Source organism: Lampris incognitus, chromosome 11 (genome assembly GCF_029633865.1).
Source record: "Lampris incognitus isolate fLamInc1 chromosome 11, fLamInc1.hap2, whole genome shotgun sequence".
NCBI classification, from domain to species: Eukaryota; Metazoa; Chordata; class Actinopteri; order Lampriformes; family Lampridae; genus Lampris; species Lampris incognitus.
In genome coordinates, this window is record NC_079221.1 from 35,264,008 (window position 1) to 35,291,923 (window position 27,916).

Genomic DNA, 27,916 nt, shown 5'->3' on the forward strand with positions numbered 1-27,916 from the left:
GTGCCCCAACCGACCAGAGGAGGCACTAGTGCAGGGACCAGGACACATACCCACATCTGGCTTTCCACCCACAGACACGGCCAATTGTGTCTGTAGGGATGCCTGAGCAAGCCGGGGGTAACACGGGTATTCAAACCAGCGATCCCCGTGTTGGTAGGCAATGGAATAGACCGCCAATAATACCCGGACACCCAGAGTCTTTTAAACTGATTTAGCATTGATGCAAGCTCACTTCAGCCGACTGCCGCACACCAAGCTGCGATGTTATCCTTCGGGGCAACAACTGGAAGCAGAAGAAAATTGGGGAGAAGTGCAAAAAAGGCTGACTGACTATACAGGGATTGACTTTTCATAGTGGAGGGTGTATTCAGACAATTCTCAAAACATTATGACCCTGTGCAAAAGAAAAGCTCTTTTAGTCAATGTTTTCTGGCGAGGGCGACTGCCCTGAAGGATGATGTTGCAGCTTGGAGCACAGAAGTCAGCTGACTCACGACTGAGTCAAATGAAGGATTCTGCTACCCATCACTCAGCTTAACACCAAACGATAGCAAATAAAAGGGCTTGGGTTAAAAAAAATACAGGAGTTTTCCCATTAAGTAAGTGTGTGTGTGTGAGTGAGTGAGTGAGAGAGACTTGGTCCAACCAAACTCTCACAACCCATTTCTTATTCCATTCTATTCACACACACACTGATGGTATTTACACAGAGCCATGTGCTCGGGAGACACTCAGGTGGCTATCATGAGATACAGTCCTCAGCCACAGGCTCAGGAATACACACTTTTTATGTGCTCAGACACACATGAACATGCAAACGTACAAGCACACATACACACACACACACACACACACAACCAAGCGGGGCTCATTGGCCTAGAGACCGCTGTGTCACAACATTACAGAGACTAGCTTTAAGTTAGCACAGCGAGCGGGTGCTAGTTGTGCTGACTGGCACTGATGAAGAGATGGAGACATTCATTTCACTGTGACCATGATGATATCTGAACTGAAATATCTTTCCTCTCAGAGAGGCACATCCATAATGGGCCAAGCCACTGTGCTAAAGATCAGAAGAATTGAGAAGCGCAGTAGAGTAACTTGGGAGAGACCCAGCGTAAATGTACAGGAGATAGGTGAGTAAAGGACATATAAGATGTTAATTGACTGTTTGGGGTGAGGAAATAGTGTCTATTTGAATAAGATCCCTTTAAAAAGCCACTGTTATTAGTAGAGGGCCAACACCAATACGTGGGGAAAGGAGGAGGATGGACACCACAGTAACAGAGGGATGGTTAGTTGAGGTCTATACTCACTTGTCCTTTGGGTCTTCAAAGCCCTACAACAAAGAAAGGAGACAAAAAGGCAAAAAAAGACATTAATAATGTCTCCGGTTAAGCAGTCCAATGGAAATATGGTGTTCGCTGGTTCTAATGCAGACCACTTGGTCCATGGACCAAGTGAGGGGACCTTTAAAAAGATCGCCCACGTGTGGAAAACAGAGGAAGGCCTGTTTAGTATAGAGTTGTTCCATCACTGATAAGGTTTAGAGATAACTGATGGCCAAGTTATGAAGTCTTGTTGTCAAAGCGTCATCAAAATAAGATCAACCACCACTACAGAAACACTTACAAACTAGTCAGGGTTAAGCCACATCCTTTATATTGGCAGATGAATGGTGTATAAAATGCACTGAAATGAATATATCTACAGAATTAAGTGGAGCAGAATGGCTGGTTGCATAAACTGAGACTGACAGCTCTCAGGAGCAGCGACCGATTAGATGGACCAGAAGGTGAAACATCAGGTGTCAAGCGAAAAGGTGTTTGTGTCTTAAAAGCAAGCGAGAAGAAGAAAAAAAATAAAATAATAATAATCAGTGCAGGTGTCTGCTAAAAACAGAAGCCATTTGGGTCAGATGGGCCTTCGGACTGGCACCCCTGTATTATTTTCTTCCCGTCTCATCTCCTTTGGCCTCTCGCCTTAGTGAGAACAGAAACACTACAAACACTTTGGTCAAAAACATCCACTCATTCTTTTAGGAAGCAAGTATTTGCAAAGCTTTGTGTCTTGAGAGGTGGGGACGGAGTGTGTCTGAGTGGAAATAAAAGGAGCGTCTATTATGTAAAGGGCAAACGGGGCAAAAAAGAGAATAAGGGCCGAGATTTTTGACAAGGAGACAACTTTCTTCTTCTTCTGACTCTCTGACATAGATACTAATGAGAGTGTCTATTAGTGTTCATTATAGTGTGCAATGGGTTAGTTATACAAACGGGGCTGTTTAGCACACCTACTGAACATTGTGCACATGTTGTAATTGTATTACAGTACAGTGAGCTGAGGTGTTAATGAGTTCAGCTGGCGCCCTCTGGTGGAATTATTGAGCAGCACCACCCTAACGCTGATGGAGCACACCGGCCTCTTACACGTTTTCTCATCATTAGCCTTCTTCCTTACCCTGGGATGAGCTCTCACCATGTAAGAGGTCCCCGGAAATATATTAACACGAGTACGTTCACGGATGGAGAGAAGGGAGAAAAGGTAAAAAATTGAAAAACTATAACCCAATAATCCCTGACTGGGCCTTCAGCCAAGCAAAACCTTTCCAAACGACGGCGCCTCCCCTCCACAAGGGGCTTACACCGTCCCTACTCCTTTACAAGAGCCGTGAATAACCAGCGGGACACGAATGTACACTAAAACACAAGTGGACACCTCGTAAGTCATTTACAGTCCACTGCTCGGCCTGTCTGGAAACGAGAGAACAAGGGCCTCTGAGAATACAAGTCAACCTCCAAATCTTCCTCCGTCGCGCACAGGAAAGACCTCTCTCCCGCTCTCATGCCCTCTGTCCGTCCTCTCTGTCACTCCCTCCATCACTGCAGCTTGCTTTATCTCTGCCGACTGCCGGGTGATTTACGAGCAGTGCAGAAAACACACAGATACACACACGCACAGGGTGAGAGAGGGAGTGAGAGAGAGGGAGACGGCAAGAGACAGATAGCAAGAGAGAGGGCGGGATGGAAACAAGTGAATGAAGACAAACGTTAAGTTTATGTGGGAATATCAGCACCCGTCTCCAAGAAAATTAGAAAGACGGACTGAGTTTGGACTTTCTCAGTCAACAACATGGCCGAGCGCACATGGACCCCCACCCAGCAACACACACAACTCGTCTTTCATTAAGCTTCAGAGAAAGTGTTGCGCTCATGGGGAGGATGTCAGATAATCCGTAACTGAACACAACTGAATAGGCCGGTGGCGACAGACAGGACGTACGCCTCCCCGCTCCACTACTTCTCTATATTCTCATTAACAATCAGCAATCTCATCAGGAAGGAGGACTGTTCTGACCGTACGTTCAATCAGCCAAACACACATCCGGTGGGCCAGCTAGGGGGAGCGTGGGGGGGCGATCAAAATCAACATGCTCAAAAACACAGATCTGAACACTGAGCTGTGGCGCTGCACCACTAAGCTTCTCACACCACTTTCTAGTATTTGGACCTCAGGGAAAAGTACATATACATGCAGAGTTCACAGTATTCAGGTCTGGGCCAAGATCAACATTAACATGAAACCAGCCCTGATTAGTCTTTTGTTTGTATACTGAAAAGATTCCCGACAACGTCACGGTTCCTGTCAGTCATGCATGTTGTTTAAGTGAAAACAGAACCCGGGCCAGGCCATCCATTAAAGATGTCCCATACACCACGGATGGCGTGACACAAAGCACGGAGACATCAGACATGCTCGACACAGCAGAATGCCATTTTTCATTTTCTAGTTAGCGACACTTCTGCCTGCTATTAACGGACTAGACCTGGGAAAGTTACAGCACTTAATATGAAAATAGACAACCTTATGGCCCGCGCCAACTTCTGACCCAACATCAAAACAATGAGGAATGAGGACTATAGCAGGGGACTGACAAGAAACTGTGTCCAGAGAACGCACGCACGAGAGAGAGAGAGAGAGAGCGAGAGAGAGTGAGTGGGTGGACATGATATAAGGTTAAACAAAAGGCAACCGAGTGTGTGTGTGTGTGTGCATGCACATGTGTATTTGCATGTGTGTGCGTGCACATATTTGTGTGTGTGTATGCGTGTGTGTGTGTGTGCGCACACGTTTGCATATGTGTGCATCCACGTCTGTGTGTGTGTGTGGCCACGCATGAGTGAGTCAGTGTGCAGAGCGTTGGCTTGGTGGGTGGCCAAGGCAGAAGTAAATAAAAACGAAAGTCAATTTAGCACATAACTCGTTTAACAGGACGCCGCGGCTCTCAGCAGAGAGAGAGAACATCTCGCCCAGAGGAGTTTGAGCCGATGTCGCCTTCTTCTTTTTGTTTTGCTGCTCAAGGAGGGAGCCTCGTGATTGGTTTGTTTTGGCATTCGGTTTATCATGGCTGCCCACGTTCACTCGTTGTTTCCCATACCAGCCGCGGTGAGCCATCGCGTTGTGGCCATCGGTGCTTACCTGCCGGCCCCGCCGGGCTCCTGTCTGTGTGCTAATACCCACCACACAAGATGAGAGGAGATACGGGGCAGAAGAGCTTCTCAGCCGTTAAATAGCATCAGTCTGCCACTGCCACTTCTTTCTTGTTTCTTGTTTTCCTAGCTGCCGTTAAATGATTTCACTGTACATTTACAAGACCTCAGGAGCAAGGCCTCCACCCCAAACTACTCTATAAATGAACCCCTGTTGAGTTTCACTAGTACGTTAACTTCCTAACAACCAGATGCTGCATTTGAGAGTCCTGAGGCACTATTTTTAGTTGTTAACGTTTTACCACCGAGTGATTCAAATTCTTCTTATTTAAATAGCATCAGTGGCACAAAGCAGTGCGCCAGTCCACCGAGTACAAAAATCAAATGAAACTCCTGGAAATTCTCACGTTAAACCGAAAAAGCCTGCAATATGTCATGGGAGTTTATCCTCCACTATTTCTGCTTTCCATGTTGCAGTCTTTGGGAGGAAACCAGAGCACCCGGAGGAAACCCACGCAGACACATGTCCAAAGACATGTAGGTCAGGTGAATCGGCCATATTAAATTGTCCCTAGGTGTGCATGTGTGTGTGTGTGTGTCGGCCCTGTGATGGACTGGCAGCCTGTCCAAGGTGTCTCCCTGCCTGCTGCCCAATGACTGCTGGGATAGGCTCCAGCATCCCTGCGACCCTGAGAGCAGGATAAGCGGTTTGGATAATGGATGGATGGATGGATGTTACAGTCTGTTGGGTGTTTATACACTATAAATTAAAGCTAACCAAGTTTTACTCCGAAGTGAATATGCAACAAGTCCTGTGTCCCTCTCTGAATTCCTTCTTATAGCAGATAACAAGACTGTCTCAGAGTCGTCTTAAGACTCCTTAGGGCAACTCTGAGCTCCAGGTTTGAGCGAGCAAAACTTGACAGGAGGACCTTTTTCCCCCCTCATTGTCGTAGCATCTCTCAGCCCCTGTACTAGGTGTGGGGTTATGTCACAGCATCCTCACCATTCTCTTCATCTCTTTGGAGATCTGGTTGACCCCCAGGTGGTTGTAGAACGGCCGGTCGGTCCAGTGGCCGGTATTGTGGCTGACTGAGTTGGTCCTCTGCCGGTTCATTTTGGCTATCATGGCCTTCTCCTCTTTCTACGGGACAAAGACAATTGGGCGCATTAGTAAACATAAAAGGCACTGTTATCATGATATATACAGCAGTATTATAATAGTATTATCATAGCATATAACCAGAACAAAATGTTTGGATTACTGTGACTAAGATGATTGGCAGAGCGACCTGTTTCCAGTCCTCGCCATCATGGTGTCTCTTCACCTACTATAAACTGAAGCCAGATTTCTGTGAATTGTGTAAGTCATCATCATATGGAAACTGGCTTTAAAAAAAAAAAACAATTGTGTATAATTTGACACAATTTTGATGCCAAGTTTTTTTTTTTCAATATGTAAAGCTTGGACTAGTTTATTGAGATGCGGTTAAGCCACAACACACAATTCTAGTATGGGGGTGAAAATCCTGCAAAAATATGTTCTCTCTGAGTCTTTTACATGCAAAGCAACTCACAGACCTGGAGAGGAACACACATGTGCACACACTCAGTCCATATCTACATCCTACCAGTCCATATCTACATCCTACCAGTCCATATCTACACCCTACCAGTCCATATCTACCAGTCCATATCTACATCCTACCAGTCCATATCTACACCCTACCAGTCCATATATACATCCTACCAATCCATATCTACACGCTACCAGTCCATATCTACATCCTACCAGTCCATATCGACACCCTACCAGTCCATATCTACATCCTCCCAGTCAATATCTACATGGGAGGGAAGGGGACAAGGAAACAAAAAAATATGAACAACATCAACAGTTTCAAGTTCAGTGTTAAAATTAACAGTGGGTTCGGTGAACTGATATGTATGCTGAAAGAAATGTTGCTTTTACACAGAGTAGTTAATAAAAGCATATACCTCCCCTCTCCTGAAATAAATCCAGCATTTCAGTTGTGGTGTTTAAAACTCGTTTTCAGACATTTCATCTCTAATGCGTCTTATTCTGATCTAGGATAAAATAGCTCACTGACTCCAGGAGGCTTCCTTTAAAACAAAAAAGTATACTGTACTTAAGAAATGTGAGTAATGAAGCAGTTATGTTCCTAAAGATTCCCATTTCCACATAACAGTGTGTGCAGCAGGGTGACAACAGAGTATTATTTTGCACAATAAGCTGGGTCAGGACTTGCAATACCACTGGAGGACAAAAGCATCCAGTGCAGGGCACGTGAATATGAGCTAAATGTAGCTCAACCACTAAAATAAAAACGTACATTGGGAAGGATTTCCACGGTTCATGAATAATGATGCGTGAGCAGAAGAAAAGTCTGTTTGTATCTTAAAATATGGATCCAAAAGTAAATGCAGACTGGTTCTGAACTCAGGCCTAGGGATAAAAACAGTGTACATGATGATAGATGGTATCAAAACTATCTAGCTCACATTCTTATTTGTGAATTAACATACATAGCCTTAGCTGCACATGCAGTGTAAATGAACTCTTTGTGTTTAGCTCTGGAGTAAATTCGGGGGATGCACCGACTGTAGAATAATGTTGTGATCCAGAGGTCACATGTACTATTAGCCCTCGACTTCAGAGCACAGTCTTGGGGCCACAGACTTGTTTGTAGGTTGGCGTTTCTATGTGTCTGTGCACTGTGACTAGTCGGTAGAGGTAAAGAGGTGTCGAGGGTATAAATGAGGACCATACCCTTTTCTGGCTACAGCCCACAATGAGGTAGGTTTCTATGTTGTGCTTCTTCAGGTAAACATTTCTCTCTCCGCCCGCGCCTGGCTCAACATCATAGTCTCCGTTTAGATAATTCAGAGTGGCCTTGGTGATGTGGATACGCCTGGAATGGTAAGAAAACATCGTTATGAAATTATTATTCAAAAAAACAAAGCCATATTTTGCTGGGCTTATCATTAACTTGTGACTGGACAGACATACCCAGCTTTGCCGCCGGCCTCCATGTGATTCGCTAGCGTGACATCGTTGGACCAGACATCAAACTGCCACTTCCTGAGTCCAAGCACCCCACAATGCACTCTGCCACTGTGGATGCCTACACGCATGTTAACGTTTACCCCTGTCACCTCCCGTACCAACCTGCAACAGTCAGTAAAACAACCTTGAGTCATCAAACAGACTCACATTCATGGTTTTTGTAAAGAGATTAAGAGTGACAGACCAATAAACAGGGTAACGACTACAAGGGACAGATAACTCATAGGAGGAAAAACAGGCATAAACAGGCTGTCAGAGATAAAAACAAGCAGAAGGATGATCAAACAGGGCGTCTGGGTAGTGTGGCAGTCTATTCTGCTGCCTACCAAAACGGGGATCGCCGGTCCGAATCCCCATCTTACCTCCGGCTTGGTCAGGCGTCCCTACAGACACAATTGGCCGTGTCTGTGGGTGGGAAGCCGGACGTGGGTATGTGTCCTGGACACTGCACTAGTACCTGGCGACTCCACATGTATCGGAGGAAGCATGTGGTAGTCTGCAGCCCTCCCCGGATCAGCAAAGGGGGTGGAGCAGCGACCGGAATGACTCGGAAAAGAGGGGTAACTGGCTGGATACAATTCAGAAAAACACATCCAAAAAAACTACAATACAAGAACACATATATCCAAACTAACACATATATCTAAACTTAAAAAAAAAAAATCACGGTCCAGGAGAACGAATGCCAGCCAGGATGACTGTTGGAACTGCCAGCCTGCATGGGCTAGCATTTAGCTTAGCCTGCCCTGCTTCTGCGTCCTGTCCGACCGCCCTCAGTGTTTCCTCTTCTCGCCTTGCTCCAGTCAGGGCCATGGTCCTTGGGCCCACAGGATGCAGCAGACCAGGCTCCCTCAGCCGATCCAACGCTAGCTCTCCCAGCCAGACACCTTCGACACACGTCCCCACACTCCACATGACGACACCAAAAACACAGTCAAGGCTAGGCGAGGCCGCTGCCAGACCACTTTCGGTGTTATCAGAACTGCTGGTCTGTATGGGCTAGCAGTTAGCTTAGCCTGCCCCGCTTCTGCATCCTGTCACACCGCCCTCAGCGTTACCTCTTCGGGCACAGCTTCAGGCAGGGCCATGGTCCCTAGGCCCACAGGATACAGCAGACCAAGCTCTCCCAGCCAATCCATCGCCAGCTCTCCCAGCCATCAAACAAAGACAAACTTAAGACGCAGACGTGGACAAAGACACTGCATGGACGGTACTGGGTGAGGCCGCCGCAAATGTGAATTTGCACCACCATCTTCCCACTTTGTTTTATTTCCCCCAAATTGGGGAGAAAAGGGGGGGGGGGGATAAAAAGGAAGATGGTCAAACAGAGATAGACAGATGAGGGATGGACAAATAAGTAGACAAGACGACGGGGGAAAAGAAAAAGAGGCAGCGGGATGGTCAACATATGGACAGTAATGGTCTCTGGCTCCTGCCAGATACAAACAAGCTGAGATGACCCCAGAGGACAACCGCAGGGAGAGATCACCACATCCCCCCATGGCTGAGACTCTACAAGAGCTCAAACCTCAGTGTGTTTGTGTGGTCCCTCTGATTAGATAATAACCACGTCTTTGTGAAAACACTGCGTAAACACTTAAATCTCATTGCTTCGTCCCAGTAAGTGCTCAGACCGAAGGCCACCTCTAAGTTTATCTCTGGTCCGGGACAGAACGGCGGGGTCCTATTTCACTCTCGTGTTCCCACCAGTCACAGACTTCAAATACCATACTATCAAACCCAGAGTTTGGTTTTAATCTCCATCAGTTCAGATCAGGGGGTATGTAAGAGACTGAAGATTCATGCACGCAGAAAGTGATTGGGTGTCTTCAGACATCTTTCAGAGACATTACACACAAGGGAAAGGATTGCAGGGCAAAAGTAACAGCTGTTATGGCTTAGAAGGGAAAAAAACATGCACTGGTCAAAACCCTGCAGACAGACGGACAGACAGCATACAAAAATGGAGAGAAGCTGCTAGGCCCTAAGGGGCCGGGAGACACGTGTCTCTCATCATTCACGGCCACCAATCAATTAGTCAGCCTTGAACTGAGTAGCTTCCCAGCTCCTGCAGCAAACACCCGTCCCAGGTAGAGAGCCTGATGATCATGACGTATGTCCAGAACAGTCGAATGAGGTCTCTAAAACTCACCAACACTACTTTCTTTCACATCCCTTTTCTCCTCAACACTTATCAGTGGCATAAAGAGCTCATTTGGCCGCAATCTAAAAACCACCATTACTTTTGATTAACTGAGCCTTTTCTCGGATACAATTGAACTCTTAATAAGTGACTTTGTAGAATAATTTCTCCAGAATAGAGCTGTGCCGGGGAAATCAGTCGCCATTGTGTGTTTTAGTGTTCCTGCCGTGTCCCGATTAACACACTACGAGGCCAGGCTGGTGAGCGTTTCAGAAAGCAGCTACGCACAATCGACGTTTTTCAGCCATTTTTGCACATCACGCCAACTGCTATTTGCGGAAGCTTTCCTGACAAACGGCGGGCCCCCCAGGTCCTCAGTGGACCTGTAACTTACGAGATGGCCTCTATCATGTCCACTCCCATTTCCACACAGCAGTGGGCATGGTCCGCCCGCGCCTCCGGCAGCCCAGACACACAGTAGTAGCAGTCTCCAAGGATCTTGATCCGGAGACAATGGTTCTCCTGTTGTGGGGGGAGGAAACACACACATGAAAATGTGCGTGCAAACATACACTAAAAAACATCCAAACACTCCTGTCAACACACAATTTCGTAACAATGGCATATTCTGGTATTCTGGCATAATGACAAAAACAAAAAAAACTATTCAGAGAAAAATGTATTCTCGGATTTCTACCTTGAAACACAGCAAATGGTTGTCCTTACTTGAAGCACGGCTGATTCGGTCTTTAATGTGAGTTCGATAAAAAAGTGGGCTTCTAACATATAAATGTAATGATTATTATTATCATACTTATGATGAGGTGATTCTTGCAGCATCTGAGTGGCCGTCAGTACAGAGTTAGGTATTGAGAATAATTGAAGCTGCGGAAAATCTAAACTCGGTCTTGATCCGATTCAATTCACGCCATTCCCTGCAGTTATGAAAGGAGGTGGCCAGCGGCGGCTGTGACGGACAGTAAAATTCGTGAATCTATCGTGCAGTCCCTTCTTTCTAACAATGTATATCAGAACCAAAAAGGCATACGGTGTCGCAAAATTTGAATCTCTGGAACGATTTTAACACATTCTGGCAGTGGAAAACATGGAAATTTGGGCTGTTCTCAGGAGTGAAACAATAGTGCAGCTGTGGACTGTGATCACATGGGATAAAAAAATAAAGACTTCCGCAGTGGCTGCAATTTAGCACGCCGTGTTCATTCCGACAAAATAATCGAGTACATTACCAATGAGCAGTGGTTTCTAAGTGTCTGTTGATCATAATTGTGTGTGTGTGTGTGTGTGTGTGTGTGTGTGTGTGTGTGTGTGTGTGTGTGTGTGTGTGAGCACATATAAAGTATGTATTCCCAGGGCTGGGGCTGAGGGCTGTATCTCATGATAGCCACCTGAGTGTTTCCCGAGCACAAGGCTCTGTGTAAATACAATCAAACCCACTGTGTAAAGAGGGAAGAGCCTGAGAGACAGAGGGGGAGAGAAGGCGATAGAGACACAGACAGTGTGCGTTTGTGAGTGCCTCTGTGTTAACGGAGCTTTTGGATGTTAAACCACAGCACGAATATAAAAGTGCCAAGTAACCCTTCCATGGTTAAAATAGCCTCAATTCCACTTGTGGTGTGAATTAAAGTGAAGTAAGGCAAAGGTCCTTATGTGACCTCTCATCAACAGTTTATCCATCCATCTACTATCCAAACCGCTTGTCCTGTCCCAATCAGGGTCACGGGGATGCTGGAGCCTATCCCAACAGTCACTGGGTAGCAGGCAGGGAGACACCCTGGACAGGCCGCCAGACCATCACAGGGCTGACACACACACACACACACACACACACACACACACACACACACACCTAGGGACAATTTAATACGGCCGATTCACCTGACCTGCATGTCTTTGGACTATGGGAGGAAACCAGACCACCCGGAGGAAACCCACACAGGCATGGGGAGAACATGCAAACTCCAAACAGAGGACACCCCGGGATGACCCCCAAGGTTGGACTTCCCCGGGGCTCAAACCCAGGACCTTCTTGCTGTGAGGCGATCGTGCTAACCACTGAGCCACCATGCCGCATCAACGGTTCATACCATACATGTATCATTTGTTACATAGTAGGGGGAAAGTGTGTTAAATTGATGACTCACTCTCAAGTAAAACTTGCCATTTCTAACTTAAAATTTCTGCCTGTTGAATTGAAACAAGTTGCTGCCATAGTTTCGCAAATGATTATTACACAAACACCTCACAAAATACCAGCATAAGAATAAAACCAGCTTACTTAGTCAGCACCATGTTGCCGTGAAGAGGAGCTTGGATTGATAACTGTGTTAAAACTATAAGTTGTGCAGCCTGTTGGCCAATTGTCAGCAGTAGGTTAAGTTATGGCGCGTGTGTGTGTGTGTATTCAGGTGTATGTATGTGTACATGTGCTCACCGCAGCCAGCTTGTCAAAGCGAGCGAAAAGTTCGTTGAGGGTCATCACTAGCTCCTGAGCTGTGCACTGGGATGCAAGACTGGTGAAACCCTCGATGTCCGCAAACAGGATGCTGTAACAGACACACACACACACACACACAAATAAGAATATGTTAACCAGAAAATTATGGTATAATGGCCTATCAAGTCATGCTGTGTGTTACTATAAAAGACCTCAGAGTTTTCTAAACTTTCTAAACTCAATTTCCTCGCATGGTATTTCATGAGAAAACCCCACCCACGTTATGAGTTTCTCAGTAAGACGAGCAAACCTTTCCTTTTATCCAACTGTTGAATCTGTCCAAAGATTGTATATGCCATCGTTTAGGATTAAGCGATTTTTGTTTCTTTAGGGAGGATCGAAACAATCACTGAACAGAGAAATACAGTGTGGCACGGTGGCCCAGTGGTTAGCGCTGTCGCCTCACAGCAAGAAGGTCCTGGGTTCGAACCCCGGGGTTGTGCAAACTTGGGGGTCATCCCAGGTCCTTTCCATGTAGAGTTTGCATGTTCTCTCCGTGTCTGTGGTGGGTTTTCTCCGGGTGCTCCGGTTTCCCCCACCATCAAAAAGACATGCATGTTAGGGTTAATACTCCAGTCTGTGCCCTTGACCGAGGCATGGCAAGATGAGCTGGAGTTGATCGCCGGGTGCTGCAGCTGCCCACTGCTCCTAGCTACACAGCTAGGATGGGTTGAATGCAGAGAGGAATTTCTCCACGGGGATTGATATAGTATATCAAAATAAAAAAATAAAACAGACTCGAATTTAATCTTTAAAGTGTCAAGATGAGCCTCCTTAGCCACACTTCTCTCATCTGGTCACCCATCTAACCATGTTGATGTCTCGCTATTGGTTGCTGGAACATGGCTGACTGATTGCCCATCGTGAGTACCACTTGACCGGCAAGCTGCCAGAATGAACAGCCTCCACGCAGTGAACTCCAAATGTGATACGGTTTTCTTCTGGCCGGCACTTCACTTTCCCACTCTGTCTCTCTTCCACCCTTAACTGACCATTCTGTCTGTCCATCTTTCCACCGGTCTCCTTCGTTCTTCCTTTTACCCATCTGTTTTTCATCTCCTCAGTATACTCACTCTATGTATACTGCACTCTGTGAAAACAACAGCGTTTTCCGCTCATTTCTGGACAGCGTGCATTTATGCACTATTTGCCCAATCCATTCTACTCTGTCGACTCTGAGGCCTTGTGTGTCAGAGTCTGGCTGCCTGTCACAACGCATCTGCATCCTCATCTATTTGCCCCTCCATGTGGCGCCTTACAGTGCTCTGTCCCAAAGTTAACTCAACTTAATATGAATCAAAATACAATAAAATGGAGGCACATTATCTTATTCCTTAACAAAACAATATCAAACGTGTGACTTTTTCTTCACATACCAGTCAGACGTGCAGTCTTTACTCGGTGTGTTGGACTGTAGTACCCATAACACAATCGACTGATGTGACAATACCGGTCATTGCTACAATTTAGCAGCTTTGAAATGTCTTAATGTCTCAATTTTCTGCACAGCGGTTTGTAATTTGAAGTAGTTTTTGCTGACCAGCGTGGTGTGAGTGAAACAAGACATTGAGGAGTGACTATCTGCCTATGAAAAGAGGGTTTTTTTTTCTTCTTTTTTCATCCTGAGAGCGAGGTAAACCGATACAAGAGCAGGCTTTTGGTGAAGAGGGCACATTCATTACTCTGGTAACACCCGCACATCAACAGGGCAGATGATCTCATCTGACTTGAGTGATCTCTTCAGAGAGGCACAGAGACAATGGCATCCCAGCTGACAGGTAGCCGGTAATGGCTTCAGCCTCAGCTGAGAGACGGAGCGAGGTTAGCTTGACTCCAAGTGAGAGGAGCCTGTGCTGAATGGCTGCAGTTGTTCAATGAACTGTCTTGTCCCGTTCCTGCACAAAGTCGCAAGTCATCGGAATCAGCTCTTCATCAACAACTAGCTATTTTTTGGGGGGGGGGGTCCCACCGGCCCAACTAGCGTCAAGGAGGCTAAATCCTTTTTTTTTTTTTAAAGGGTTCCTTGAGTATGGACTGTGTTGATCCTTATTACCTAACTTCAGAGCAAGTGCATGCATTGTACTGTACTATAATCTGCTAACATAACAACCTTCCTGCCCCCAGAAAACTCTTCAAAGAAGATGTCCACCTCTCCACTCCACTAACCTTTCCACATTTGCAAGCAATCATATACCAGGGGTCTCACGCTTTCAAAAAAATCTTTTCAAGGACATTTTCCATGAATGTTGGGTGATAGCAGTCAGTCACGGAAGGTCATATTGTTAAGTATTGACTACATGCAAAAGCCTCAATGATCTCTAAATCTATCTCAGCTAAAAACTACAATAAAAACATAACCCAAACTCAGCAGGTAAAAATACTATTTTACAACCCAGCTTTCCCATTTTCGATGACCCCAAATCATTTATACAGGACATCTGGTCAATTTTACCATTTGTCCAGGGGGGTTTCCATAGCTGGAAAACTAGTCTACAAATTTCAAGGTTTTCCAGGACATGTGGGACCCTGATATACTTGTCTTTGCAAAATGGCACAAGAGAGTTTTATGTGTTTGGCTTCATCTCAAACCCTGTCATTCAGACCATGGCCAGATACTGGCTGTTGACAGAGTTGGTGATTGGGGCATTATACCTCAGTTGCAAAGGATTGGAGCTGGTTAAGTGTGTCAGCAAAGTGCCAACAATATATGTGTGAGAGCCTTATGCTACAACCTTCTCATTCCTGGGCTTCAAGTAAGATCTGGAGTGGAGGAGGAGGGAAGGATAGCGAGTATAGAAAAAGAGTAGAGAAGTAAAAAGACACCAGATGATGGATGATGACGTTGTTAAAAATAAACATAGGTTTCATATCAAAGGGGCTCACATGAATCTCACGGGATGGATGTCTGTAGCATAGCCGACGGCAAGAAGTGTATTTGTGTGTGGGTGGATGTGTTTATGCAGACAATACATGTCTGTGTAACTGTACTTGGGTGGGTGTGTGTGTGTGTGTGTTTACATGTGCTTACAGCAGTTTCTTCTATATTATGGGCTATCGACCCCTCCCCCGAATCAGGATTTTTACCAGCCAAGCACGAGTAGATGCAACAAGAGTTCAGGGACTCCTCTAAAAATGTTCTCTCCCAGCAGATAGATATCTTCATGGAATTCAACCATACTTCAGATATGCCACTAACTATTGTTTGGGAGGCTCTCAAAGCCTACCTTAGAGGCCAAATAATCTCATACACAGCACATGAGAGAAAGAAACATAAGCAACGTCTAACAGAACTGTCCCATAGTATAGCGGAAGTGGACCGTTCATATGCTGATTCCCCAACACCTGAACTTTATAAGAAAAAATTATTATTAAAAACAGAATTCGACACTTTCTCCATTGAACAAACAGAACAATTATTCTTTAAATCAAAACAGACATTTTATGAGCATGGAGAGAAAGCTGGAAAACTATTAGCCCATCAGGTTGGACAGTCCACAGCCGCTAACACTATTCCTGAAATTTGCACAGCAGCTGGGGTAAAGACTACCAACCCTGACACCATCAATAAACAATTTTATATTACCCTTTATAGTTCAAAACCACCCAGCGACTTGTCGCATATTTTCACTTTTTTAGACATCTGACCATACCGAAAATTGCCCTTGAGGACAGAGCACAGGTAGACAGAGATATCAATAGAAGAAGTGATACAAGCAATTAAATCCATGCAGAGCAACAAAGCACCGGGTCCGGATGGTTTCACAATTGAAATGTATAAAGAATTTGCTACCAAGCTGGTACCAATACTTAACCTGTTGTATCAGGAACTTTTTAACCAACAGAAATTACCCCAAACTATGATGCAGGCAATCATATCTGTGTTACTTAAAAAAGACAAAGATCCCCTACTGTGTGGCGCCTACCACCCTGTAAGCTTGTTGAACTGCAACTACAAAATCCTTACAAAAATCTTGGCCACCCATATTGAAACTGTAGTCCCAACGGTCGTTAACCCTGATCAAACTGGTTTTATACCAGGCAGGCAGTCATTCTATATAACATGCGCCGCCTATTTAATGTACTGTACACACCACATTCCGTAGAACAGACAGAAGTAGTGATTTCTTTAGATGCTGAGAAGGCATTTGACCGCATCGAACGGCAATATCTATTCGCTGTTCTAGAAAGGTTTGGCTTTGGTTCCTCATTCCTAGCATGGGTTAAAATATTATATTGCTCACCGACAGCGGCAGTGCGGATGAATAATATTTCTGATTATTTTTCACTACATAGGGGCTGCAGACAGGGCTGCAGCCTCTCTCCTTACCTGTTCAATTTGGCAATTGAGCCACTCGCTATAGCTCTTAGGGCAGAGGATGGCATTAAAGGTATCTCACGAGGCGGTAGATTGCATAAGGTATCACTTTATGCAGATGACCCGTTGTTATATATATCCAACCCAATAGACTCTATACCAAGACTATTACTTACCCTGGATAACTTTGGTCGCCTGTCAGGTTATAAGATAAACTATTCAAAGAGCATGCTTTTTCCGATTAACCACACTGATAGAGACTACTCTAGCTTTCCATTTAAACTTAAACATAATGTATTTACATATTTAGGAATCAAAGTCACCCATACAATGAGGAGGTTATATAACCATAACTTTAAAACACTAATAGAACGAACAAAACAAGATTTTAAAAAGTGGTCAACGCTACCAATTTCATTAGCGGGCTACATTAATATAGTTAAAATGACAGTCTTACCCAGATTTATCTATCTTTTTCAAATGATTCCCATATTCATACCCAAGAAAACTTTTCAACAATTAGATAGATTAATTTCATCATTCATCTGGAACAATTCAAACCCCAGGATGAAGAAAATATACTTGGAGGTCCCTAAGGAGACAGGGGGATTAGGCTTGCCTAACTTTATTTATTGCTACTGGGCTGCAAACATTGTAAAACTTTTGGTAACACTTTAGTATGGGGAACGTAGTCGCCAGTAATTAGGTTCTTATTAGCATGCAAATTAGCAACATATTGGCTCTTAATTGGTCATTATTACGTACTCATGAATGCCTTATTCTGCATGGCCTTATTATACAACCAGTAAGCCATTAACTATGAGTTTTCTCTCTATAACCTCAGAATTATTGCTTATTAGTAGTACCATCTCAATATGCTTTGCTTAGTATGGACTTTATAAGGTGGTAGTACCACAAGAAGAGTTATTCTCCCTTACTAACACTTAATGAATATGGTCTGTTCTTACATAACAAAACACAAAACTACAAGTGTTAATAGTGTTAAATTACTGTAAATTAAGTTTTTGTTACTTAGAATATGTTCCCCATACTAAAGTGACATCTTGATCATTACTAATTCACTAGTAATTAAGTTTTTTTATGTTCCCCATACTAAAGTGTTACCAAACTTTTACATTGGGCATTTACATATAAGAATCAACAGGGTACAGATTGGGTTCACATGTAACTCTTACCCAATCCTTTACCGATACTCACCTCTCCCCTACCACATAATCGCAATATACAAATAACAAACCCGGTGGTTAAAGCGTCCCTTAGGATATGGCTACAGTTTAGGAGGCATTTTGGATTAAAGCATGCTAGCGGTCTTTTTCCAGTAGCAAATAACCAAATATTTTCGTCATCTGTGTTAGATAACACATTTCAACATTGGCATAGAAATGGACTGGTGTTTTTCTGTGATCTATTTAAAGATGGAACATTCACCTCATTTGAAACACTTACCAAAGACCATAACATACCCAGATCCCATTTTTTTAGATACCTTAAAATCCGTAGTTTTGCCAAGAAAGTGTTTCCCTCATTTCCGTATCTGCCACCCAGGAGCCAATTAGATGTTATTCTAGAGATGGATCCCTTTGGGAAAAAACGGGTCTCTGAAGAGGCATGGCGTGACAGCTTAACTTGTATACATACATCCTCATTGTGTATACGACATGGGTTAATTCAGTTTAAGGTGCTTCACCGTCTTCACTACTCGGGGGACACGCTTGCAAGAATCTTTCCCACCACAGACCCTGGCTGTCCGAGGTGCAGCCATAGTCCAGCCTCGGTGGGACACATGTTCTGGGCATGCCCCTCCCTCAACAGTTATTGGGGACAGATATTTAATGTATTCTCACATATCTGTAAACAGACCATAAACCCTGATTTTCACACAGCCATCTTTGGCATACCACCCCCTAACTGTAAGGTCACAACTTTGCAGGCAAATGCTAGCATTTGCCTCATTACTAGCACGCAGACTTATCCTATTTAACTGGAAGTCGAATAAAGCTCCATCATTTTTGCAGTGGTTGAGGGGGGTGCTGTCCTTTCTACCTTTAGAAAAGCTCTGATATAAAATAAAAAAACTTTACTTTGACCTGGAGTCCTTTCATAGACTTTATTGAAGGTTTTCCCTTTTATTGAATGTACTTTTTATTTACCTGGTTGTAAGGATAATACTTATAGATATATGTGTACAACTTTATATCGTCTTCAAAAATATGGTTATTATGTGGAACTGGAATAAGAAATCCCTGCATAGTCCTTTTTTTTCTTCTTTTTTTCCCTTTTTTTTTGAGCCTTGGTGGGGGGGGGGTTCCTACATGTTTCTTTTTTGTTGTTGTTGTTGGTGTGTCTTGTATACCTGTCCCAAAAAAAACTTGAAAATTGGAAAATAAAGTTTTCAAAAAAAAGATACAAGACAGTATACATATAAGTATGATATCTGTCAGCAAACCACGATGAAGAAAGTTCAGTGACTCACAGGTCTCCTCTACACATGCAAAACAGATAGTCAATAGAAAGCTATGCAAGCGAGAGGTTTACCAAAATTAATAGGTCTCCACGTGAGTTCAGCCCTCATGCAAGTGTTGAGCCAAGGCGTCAGGATGACTGAAATCACTCAGTTCAGCTCGCCTGCCTGAAAAAAGTTGGTGAGTCTACTCTAGGGTGCACATTTCTGAGAACAATCAATTGTTTTCTATGAACTGCCTCAGAGGCAGGACGAATCAAACACACCTTAAAGTGGGGTGAGAACAATGTACCGGAGCTTAGGGGCAAATCTGTAACGCTGGTTAGTGGTAACGTTAACCTCCCTCCCAATGCTATCCCAATAGGTCTGTTGTCTTGGTGATAGATTGGCCATCAATATCAGGAAGAGACAGAGAGAGAGGTTGTACAATGGATGAAGATGGAACCTTTTTTGTCTTACAGAAGTTAGGAGAGAGAAAGCGAGCTAGAGAGAGAAAGATACAGGACGGAGCATAGGATTTGAGGAGAAAAGAAGGGATAATGTGACGGTAATGTTATGAGTGAGGGTCCAATGCAAACATTAAATGCATTTTTTCTCTATTGTGATAGAGGTACAAATTTGCATGGAAAACTTCTTTCGGCTTATTCCCCGTTTCTCAGGGGTCACCACAGCAGATTTTATAGTTTCTATTGATACCCTGTGAGGGGATAGCACCAATGGCAGCCGTTATTTACCCGGGCCTTAACCAATCTAGTATGGTCTTGTCAATCCACATACTGATTTGGCAAAATTTTACATCAGCTGCCCTTCCTGACACAACCAGTAACCCTACGGACGGGGGCACAGGTAAAGTGCTGGATGCCATCCCGGTATTCATGGACTTGTGCCCATGCCTGTTGCCCGCATGGAAAACAAATCTGACAAATGAAACGTACTGTGAGCGCACATTACATTACAGTCATTTAGCCAACGCTTTTATCCAAAGCGACTTACAATAAGTGCATTTAACGTAGGAAATCAGAACTACAAGTCATCAGAGGTCATAAGTGCATCTAAACAAGCATCTAAGAGCAAAACCAGTGCTAAAGTAAAAGCGCAAGAAAGAGATTTTTTTTAAATGAGTGAATACAATAGATGCTAAGAGCAAGTAACAGGGTAGTAGTTCTTGAAGAGGTGAGTTTTCAACCTGCACCGAAAGATGGGCAGTGACTCCACTGTCCTGACATCAGTGGGGAGTTCATTCCACCACTGTGGGGCCAGGACAGGAAAGAGCCGTGACCAGGTCGATCGGCAGCAAGGGTCTCTGAGCGACGGGGCAACCAGGCGTCCCGAGGCAGCAGAGTGAAGTGGTCGGGCGGGGGTGTAGGGCTTGACCATGGCCTGGAGATAGGAAGGAGCTGTTTCTTTCACTGCCCTGTAGGCGAGCACCAGAGTCTTAAACTGGATGCGAGCACCTACTGGGAGCCAGTGTAGGGACATGAGAAGGGGAGTTGTGTGGGAGAACTTAGGGCGGTTGAACACCAGATGAGCTGCAGCTTTCTGAACAAGCTCCAGAGATCTGATGGCCGACGCCGGGGCACCAGCAAGGAGGGAGTTGCCGTAGTCCAGCCGGGAGATGACCACAGCCTGGATGAACACCTGTGCCATCTCGTCGGTGAGGAATGGGTGAATCCTTCTGATCTTACAGAGGAGAAATCTGCAGGAGCGAGCAACCGATGCAACGTTTTCAGCAAACGACAGTTGGTCATCCAGGATCACACCCAGATTCCTCACAGTCCAAGTTGGCGTCGCCACGGTGTTGTCAATGGTGATGGCCAGGTCTCGGTGCGGGCAACCTTTCCCCAGGAGGAACATCAGCTCTGTCTTGCCCAGATTGAGCTTCAGGTAGTGTGTCACGCACCTCAACATTCAGCCAACGCATCAGAAACAAATCAACACTTGCCCCGCTACAACCACTCCTGAGCTGACGACAGATTTGGGAAGTTAGAAAAGCAGACCTCCACAGCGGTATGTGCAGCTCCACACAAATCCTCACAGTGTGTTTTTAAGCCTTCAATTTCTAGTTATCAAGGCAATGACTCACTGTCTGGGGCAAGACATTACTATCCAAGGGATTTTTCCTTTGTGAACGACAGCGACTGCAGAGGATATCCTGAAGCAAAAGCACTGAGGTCTCACGAGGGGTCTGGATATAAATGCACCTAGACACACATATGTTGCATCCTGCATTTGAGAGAGTAGATGAAGCCGTTGATGTGAATGTACTTAGTGGTTAACTCTATTCAAAGTGAAGTGGAGTCCACCTCTGAACCCTCAAGAATTAGGGACAATAATATGACTGACAGAGCACACAAAGGGGTCAAAAAAAAAAGCTGACCTGCTAGTTCTATGAAATGTTCCTTTAATAGCTGACAGTTAGAGCATTGGATTTGGATGAACAGAGCGGTTTTCTTTAAAACTTCCTCTGTTGCCGAGAGCTAGCGAGCTCCAGAGAGGGATGAGGTCGCAGACCTTGGCACTGAATTTGAAAACTGAACCCAGAGCAGCGGGAGCAGCATTGTGTTAAATTTGTTGTAAGTGAGCTTGGGACATGATTCAGCAAACACTCGTTGGGCGCCATCCCAAAAGATCTGAGAAACAGGCAGCAAAGATCTCACACTTTGACCAAAGACCACAGAAGAATGCGTCTGGCAAAAGGATGTCCTACAGGGCGTCTGGGCAGTGTCGCGGTCTATTCTGTTGGCTACCAACACAGGGATCTTCAGTTTGAACCCCCTTGTTATCGTTGGCTTGGTCGGGCGTCTCTACAGACGCAACTGGCCAGGTCTGTGGGAGGGAAGCTGGGTGTGGGTATGTGTCCTGGTCACTGCACTAGCGCCTCTGGTCGGTTGGGGCGCCTGTACAGGGGGGAGGGGGAACTTGTAAATATGTCTATCCATTTACCTTCCCTTTCTACCTCTCCCCTTCCCCATTTCTTACCCTCTTCTCTTTTAGTCTCTTTGCGCATTCTGATGGAGCATACTGCATACTTTCATTTCAAATCAGCATAACATGACAATGCTCTCCGCTGGGTGGGAAGCCAGATGTAGGTATGTGTCCTGGTTGCTGCACTAGCGCCTCCTCTGGTCGGTCGGCGCGCCTGTTCGGATGGGGGGGGGGACTGGGAGGAATAGCGTGATCCTCCCACATGCTACGTCCCCTTGCTGAAACTCCTCACTGTCTGGTGGAAAGAAGCGGCTGGCGACCCCACATGTATCGGAGGAGGCATGTGGTAGTCTGCAGCCCTCCCCGGATCGGCAGAGGGGGTGAAGCAGCGGCTGGGATGGCTCGGGAGAGCAGGGTAATTGGCCAGGTACAGTTGGGGAGAAAAAAGGGGGAAAAAATCCACAAAAAAAAAAAAATCCAAGAAAAAATAATAGTCAGAGTGCATTTAATTTTTTTGTTCATCAATAAAATGGCAAATGGTATGCATCTGAATGTAGTACACACCAAATAATCATTTAATTTGGCAATGTTGCTCATAGTGATGAATTTTTGTAGTTTTGAAGGGTCTTTCAAAAATATCAAAATATTTCTGATTGGAACGTGTATGTTTGTTTGTGTGTGTGTGTGTGTGTGTGTGTGTGTGTGTGTGTGTGTGTGTGTGTGTGTGTGTGTGTGTGTGTATACACATGCTGACCAAAGGAGTTGACGGGACAGGCCAGACTCTAACATGGGCAGAGAGCCCTTATGTCATCCAAACAAATTTGCCATTCGCTTAAAAGAATATTTGCTTGTGTGTGTTTGCTGTAGAGTCCTTTCTGTCCCAACTTCAAATTAAAATGAAGGGTAAAAACAGTGCTACCCATTTATGCAACTTTTTTTCCATGTCCAAGTGCTGGCCTAGATACTGGCAACAGCAGCAACATGAGCCACCCCAGTGATTTGTTTCAGAACATTTCTGTCACCCGCAGAGGGGAAACCGGCAGCTTCAAAACATCCGCCCCAAGGCCCTCTTGCATAATGTCACAGTTCAGCACATTTCGGCCTGCTTGCTGAAGTCCAAGGGACAGCGTTTTCTTAAAGGCAGACCATAGCAAGATGCCCGGGAATACGGGTGATGATACATACGTATGTCTACAAAAAACCACTCCAACAGGGAACTCCCTACACTTTCTCCCTTCCCTTTCTTTCTCTTGCCATAGCTGCAGCAGTGGGAGCTGTCACTCCTCTTCCTGTTGCGAGTCACTCTCTCAGCAGAACCCCAATTACCCAAAGTCGGCACTTGCTGGATAGTCAAAGACGGAGTCAGCCAAGCTTAGCAGGCGATACTAATCTGCCACCAAATTCTTAATGAGTCTACTAAATCCTACAACATTTGTGCCACGAGTCCCCCTCCCCCATGTCCCTCAGTTATATTTTTGACAAAATGATGGTAATATTTCTTAACATACACATAACCATCTCACTACTGGTATGCAAAGATATTACTCATATTACTACAACTATATCTCTCCCAGGCTAAGCTGAGGGCTTTGTATGAACTTTCCAAAACCACTCCCTGAAATATTTTAGGGCAAAAAGAAAAAAGAAAGCCTTACCCTGATAATTCTATAAATGGCAATTTAGAGGAAGAATAAAAGACGCTTTTTGTCTGGGGAGTGGAACTACGTGAGACAACACTAACCCATAGGGGTTTAAAGAGACGCATCATAATTGCAAAAAGGGCCACAATAGCACCTCTTATGTGTGCACTGGGCCTGAGCATCCACCTGACCATATGAGCCGCAGGACGAGAGACCAAAGCAGCCACCACATGATATTCAGCCTGCTGCCGCCACGCACACACGGATGTGCACGTGCATGCACATACACACCGATCTACTATGACTCCTCCAATCAATGGAAAGAAATTGCATATTAATTGTACATTCTTATCGATTGAGTTGTATAATTCTCTAGCCCAGGTTGTAGAGGTTGCAAAACAAGCCTGTTTAATGGAGCGCATCCGTAGGCACTGTTACTTTTTTTTTCTTGGCCTATTCTTTCCTATTGGCTTGTGTCCACATCCTGCAACTGTCAAGTTTCTTTCTGCAAAAACAAAAATGGCTGACATTCCTTTTATTCTCGGTGGAAAATGCAATATTTTAAGATAGTTTCAGCAATAAAATGCATTTTGAAACATTTCTAGCGAGAAATGTGCTTTTTATTTTCATAATCTTCATTCAGTGAAAGTATATGCTCTTTAGTTTGTTAATTAAGAAGATTATTTCAGGTCTTGTGAGACAATTGTTGGAATGCAATGTTTTCTATGCTCAAATACAGTCCTTTAATGGTCTACCACTGATATACAGTCCATCACAGTATTATATTTTATTTGATCCTATGTCTTAAATTTCTCACTCATTTTGTAAATAAGATGGAGAATATCAGGTCCCAAACCCAACCTGACCCTTGCATTCTTTCCATTCCCCATGTTAATTCTGCCTTTTTTACCCAGCCTCAACCCATTACTATTTCAGTTTTGGCGTACAGTCTCCCATATGAAGTCTCCTTCTGCATCTTAGACATCACTAAGCTGCTCAATCAGGTATTTTCCACTGTTAGCCCCGTTATATTGCAAATTTTTAGTAAGTCTCTGGCCTCTGGTTCTTTTCCAGACAGGTTTAAGCATGGCATTGCTCTCCCATTGCTAAAGAAACCTAATTTGGATCCCCTGTCCTTAAGTAACTACAGACCAATCTCAAAATCATCTTTTTTTTAATCTAAGGTTCTAGAGCTAGTCATTTCATCTCAACTGATATCTTTTATGAATACTAATAGTATTTTTAACAGTTTTCAGTCTGGATTTAAAGCACTTCCTAGTACTGAGACAGCTCTACTTAAGGTAACTAATGTCCTACCGCTTACTGCAGACAGAGATGACTACTCGATTTTAGTTTTTTTAGACTGAAGTGCTGCCTTTGACACAGTCGATCACAGTTTCCTCTTACACCCCTTGGAGACTTGGGTAGGCATCAAGGGCTCGGCCCTTAGTTTATTACGCAAATACCTATCCAATGAACATTTTCAGTTGTTCTGGGTAACTAATTTCTCGATGGCTTAGTTGAGTTGTGGTGTCCCTTAAGGCTCAGTTCTTGGCCCTCTTCTGTTTTCTATATGCATGCTGCCTCTTGGCCAGGTTATTCAAAATCATGATGTGTTTTACCATTTTTATGCTGATGACACTCAGTTATACATGCCACTAAAACCCACAGATCCCAGCAGCCTAGCAAATCTCACAACTTGCCTCTCTGACATTAAATCCTGGATGTCCCAAAATTTTCTTAAATTTAATAAGTCTGAGGTCATTCTGTTTGGTCCCCCAAATTCTGTTAGCCCTTTTGGTACTAATCTTGGTGGTCTGTCAAATAGTCCTAAGCTGGCTGCTAGGAATCCAGGGGTAATATTCGATACTAACATCTGTTTTGATAATCAAGTCAAAAATGTTCAGTCATGTTTTTTCCTGTGCAAGATAATCTAAAATTGTGTCATTTTTATCAATTGCTGATTTACAAAAAGTTGTGCATGCTTAATTACTGCAAAGCCCTTTACTCAGGTATCAGCCAGGGCCCCCTCTATCATCTCCAGTTAGTACAAAAAGCCACTGCTGGACTCATTATGGGGCCAAAGAGGCATGATCACATCACCCCTGTGCTTGCCTCCCTACGCTGGCTCCCAGTTAGATTTCAAATTGATGTTAAAATTTTACAGCTCACTTTTAAGGCCTTAAATGGTCTTGCTCCTAAACACATCTCTGATTTATTTACCTGGTATGCGCCCTCTCAACTATTAAGATCCACAGATGGAGGCCTGCTGGTTAGTCACAAAGGGTGATCAGGCTTTTGCGGATAGAGCCTCCACACTATAGATCTCTCTTCCTACTGAACTCAGACACACTAAATTTCTAGCTTCTTTTAAATCTCTTCTTAGAACTTTTCACTTTGTGAAAGCTTTTGGAAATGTTTGATATATGTTTTTGTTTATTTATACTTTTTATTTTTACTCCTATTTATTTGGTCTCATTTATTGTTTTTGCCTCTTCTTTGCTCATGTCCTTTGGACTTATTCTCATTTTTGCCTTGTCTGGCTTCATTTCTTTTGTGAATAACTTTGTAACATTGTTAAGAAAAGTGCTATATAAATAAAGTTTACCATTATTATTATTGCTATTATTATTATTATTATGATTATATATTTTCTTATATTGTTTTTTTTGCTTGCACGACCCCTCTTCAGTTTATTCATTTACCACTGATATACAGTCCATTGCAGTCTTTGCATTGTCTTATATTTGAGCTTATATTTTCCTATATTTCTTTTATATGTATTACATTTTAACTTCTGCACTTTGTTTGTACCTTAGATTCTCATTTTTACTTTGCATGACTCTTTTTTTTTTTTTGCATGAGCATTGTTGAAGGGAGCCAGAGAAATAAGAATCTCATTGCCAACTACTGCCTTACTGTAATTGTTGCATATGACAAATAAATAATTTGAACTATTGTGGAATTTTACTGCACTGCTACACCATGTTAAATTCCTATATAGTAATACATTTGGCAAATCAACATGCAGGTGCCCATCAGACATGTCCAACACTCACAAAAAGAACACCGGAAACAATAGCATGAGGACAAACTTTGAGGTAATTATTTAACTTGTGTATGATGGACACTGGTGTGGATAGCTGGACTAGTCATGATAAACATCATGTACATTAAATAAAGAAAAGGGGTAGGACCATTTGAGTGAGTTACTTCTTCCTACTCTTTTAAGACATGTAATACTTATTTTTGTTGTTTATTGAGATTTTGTTCAATATATTTACTGTTCAGTTAATTTGTTTTGTTTGTTTTCTAATTCATATAAATAAATGAATAAATAAATATATATATATATAAACCAAATAAACAAAATTAAACAACTAAACATTTGGCAAATAAGAGATACTGATTAAGTAGATGCAGTTGAAACCCTGCTGCTGGCACATAATTGATGTAAATTATGTAAAGTCTTTATTTCAGAATAAGGCGGTGCATAGGTGTTTACTATTTCAGCTCTACTTAAGCTTTCATAGCCTCATGTAGGCCTACTCACATAACTTCATCCAATAAAAGAATGAATAAATTGCCAGCAGCCATACCAACATATACCCTCGCTCTGCCAAATGACAGAAGGTAAGCAGGTATGGGCTTGGCTAGTACTTGGATGGGAGACCTCCCAGGAAAACTGAGTTGCTAACGGAAGTGGTGTTGGTGGGCCAGTAGGGAGCAGTCTTCCCTTTGGTCCTAATAAAAACAACAAATATCAAATCCCAATGCCCCAGTGCAGTATCTGTAGTGACACATTGCTGTAGGAGAAGCTGTCCTTTGGATGAGACATTAAACTGAGATCCTGACTCGCTGTGTTCATTAAAGATTCCATGGCACTTATCGCAAAGAGTAGGGGGGTTCCCCGGTGTCCTGGCAAAATTCCCAACCTGGCTTTCTCCATCTGGCCACCTAATCATACCCCCATGTAATTGGCTCAATGATTCCTCCCTCTCCACCTCAAGCTGATGTGTGGTGAGCATCCTGGCGCAAAATGGCTGCCGTGCATCACCCAGGTGGGTACTACACATTGGTGGTGGTGAGGTGAGTTACCCTTCAATGTGAAGTGCTTTGGGTGTCTAGAATAGCGCTACATAAATGTAATGATTATTATTATTGTTATCATAATAAAGTTCACAGTGCTTTCATCTATATTTAAGTCTCTTCAATTTGTCAAAACTTTTCCCCTTGTCATGAAGGACAGTCTTCATTTCAGGATGTTTCTTGTTTGGAGGTGCTATGAAAGTAAAGTGTAATTTGTGCCTTTCAGACAAGT

The 27,916-nt window shown here is 43.8% G+C and overlaps 1 protein-coding gene across 1 annotated transcript in view; it reads right to left on the bottom strand.

The window, feature by feature from the left end:
• adcy5 (adenylate cyclase 5) overlaps positions 1–27,916 on the bottom strand; it is a 120,494-nt gene that overhangs the window by 13,293 nt on the left and 79,285 nt on the right. The window contains exons 4-9 of the mRNA XM_056289066.1: positions 12,171–12,282; positions 10,113–10,240; positions 7,519–7,677; positions 7,279–7,420; positions 5,494–5,631; positions 1,317–1,339 (exon numbers count right to left, since the gene is read on the bottom strand). Coding sequence (XP_056145041.1) covers positions 1,317–1,339; positions 5,494–5,631; positions 7,279–7,420; positions 7,519–7,677; positions 10,113–10,240; positions 12,171–12,282 — 702 coding nt within the window. The remainder of the gene's footprint in view (positions 1–1,316; positions 1,340–5,493; positions 5,632–7,278; positions 7,421–7,518; positions 7,678–10,112; positions 10,241–12,170; positions 12,283–27,916) is intronic.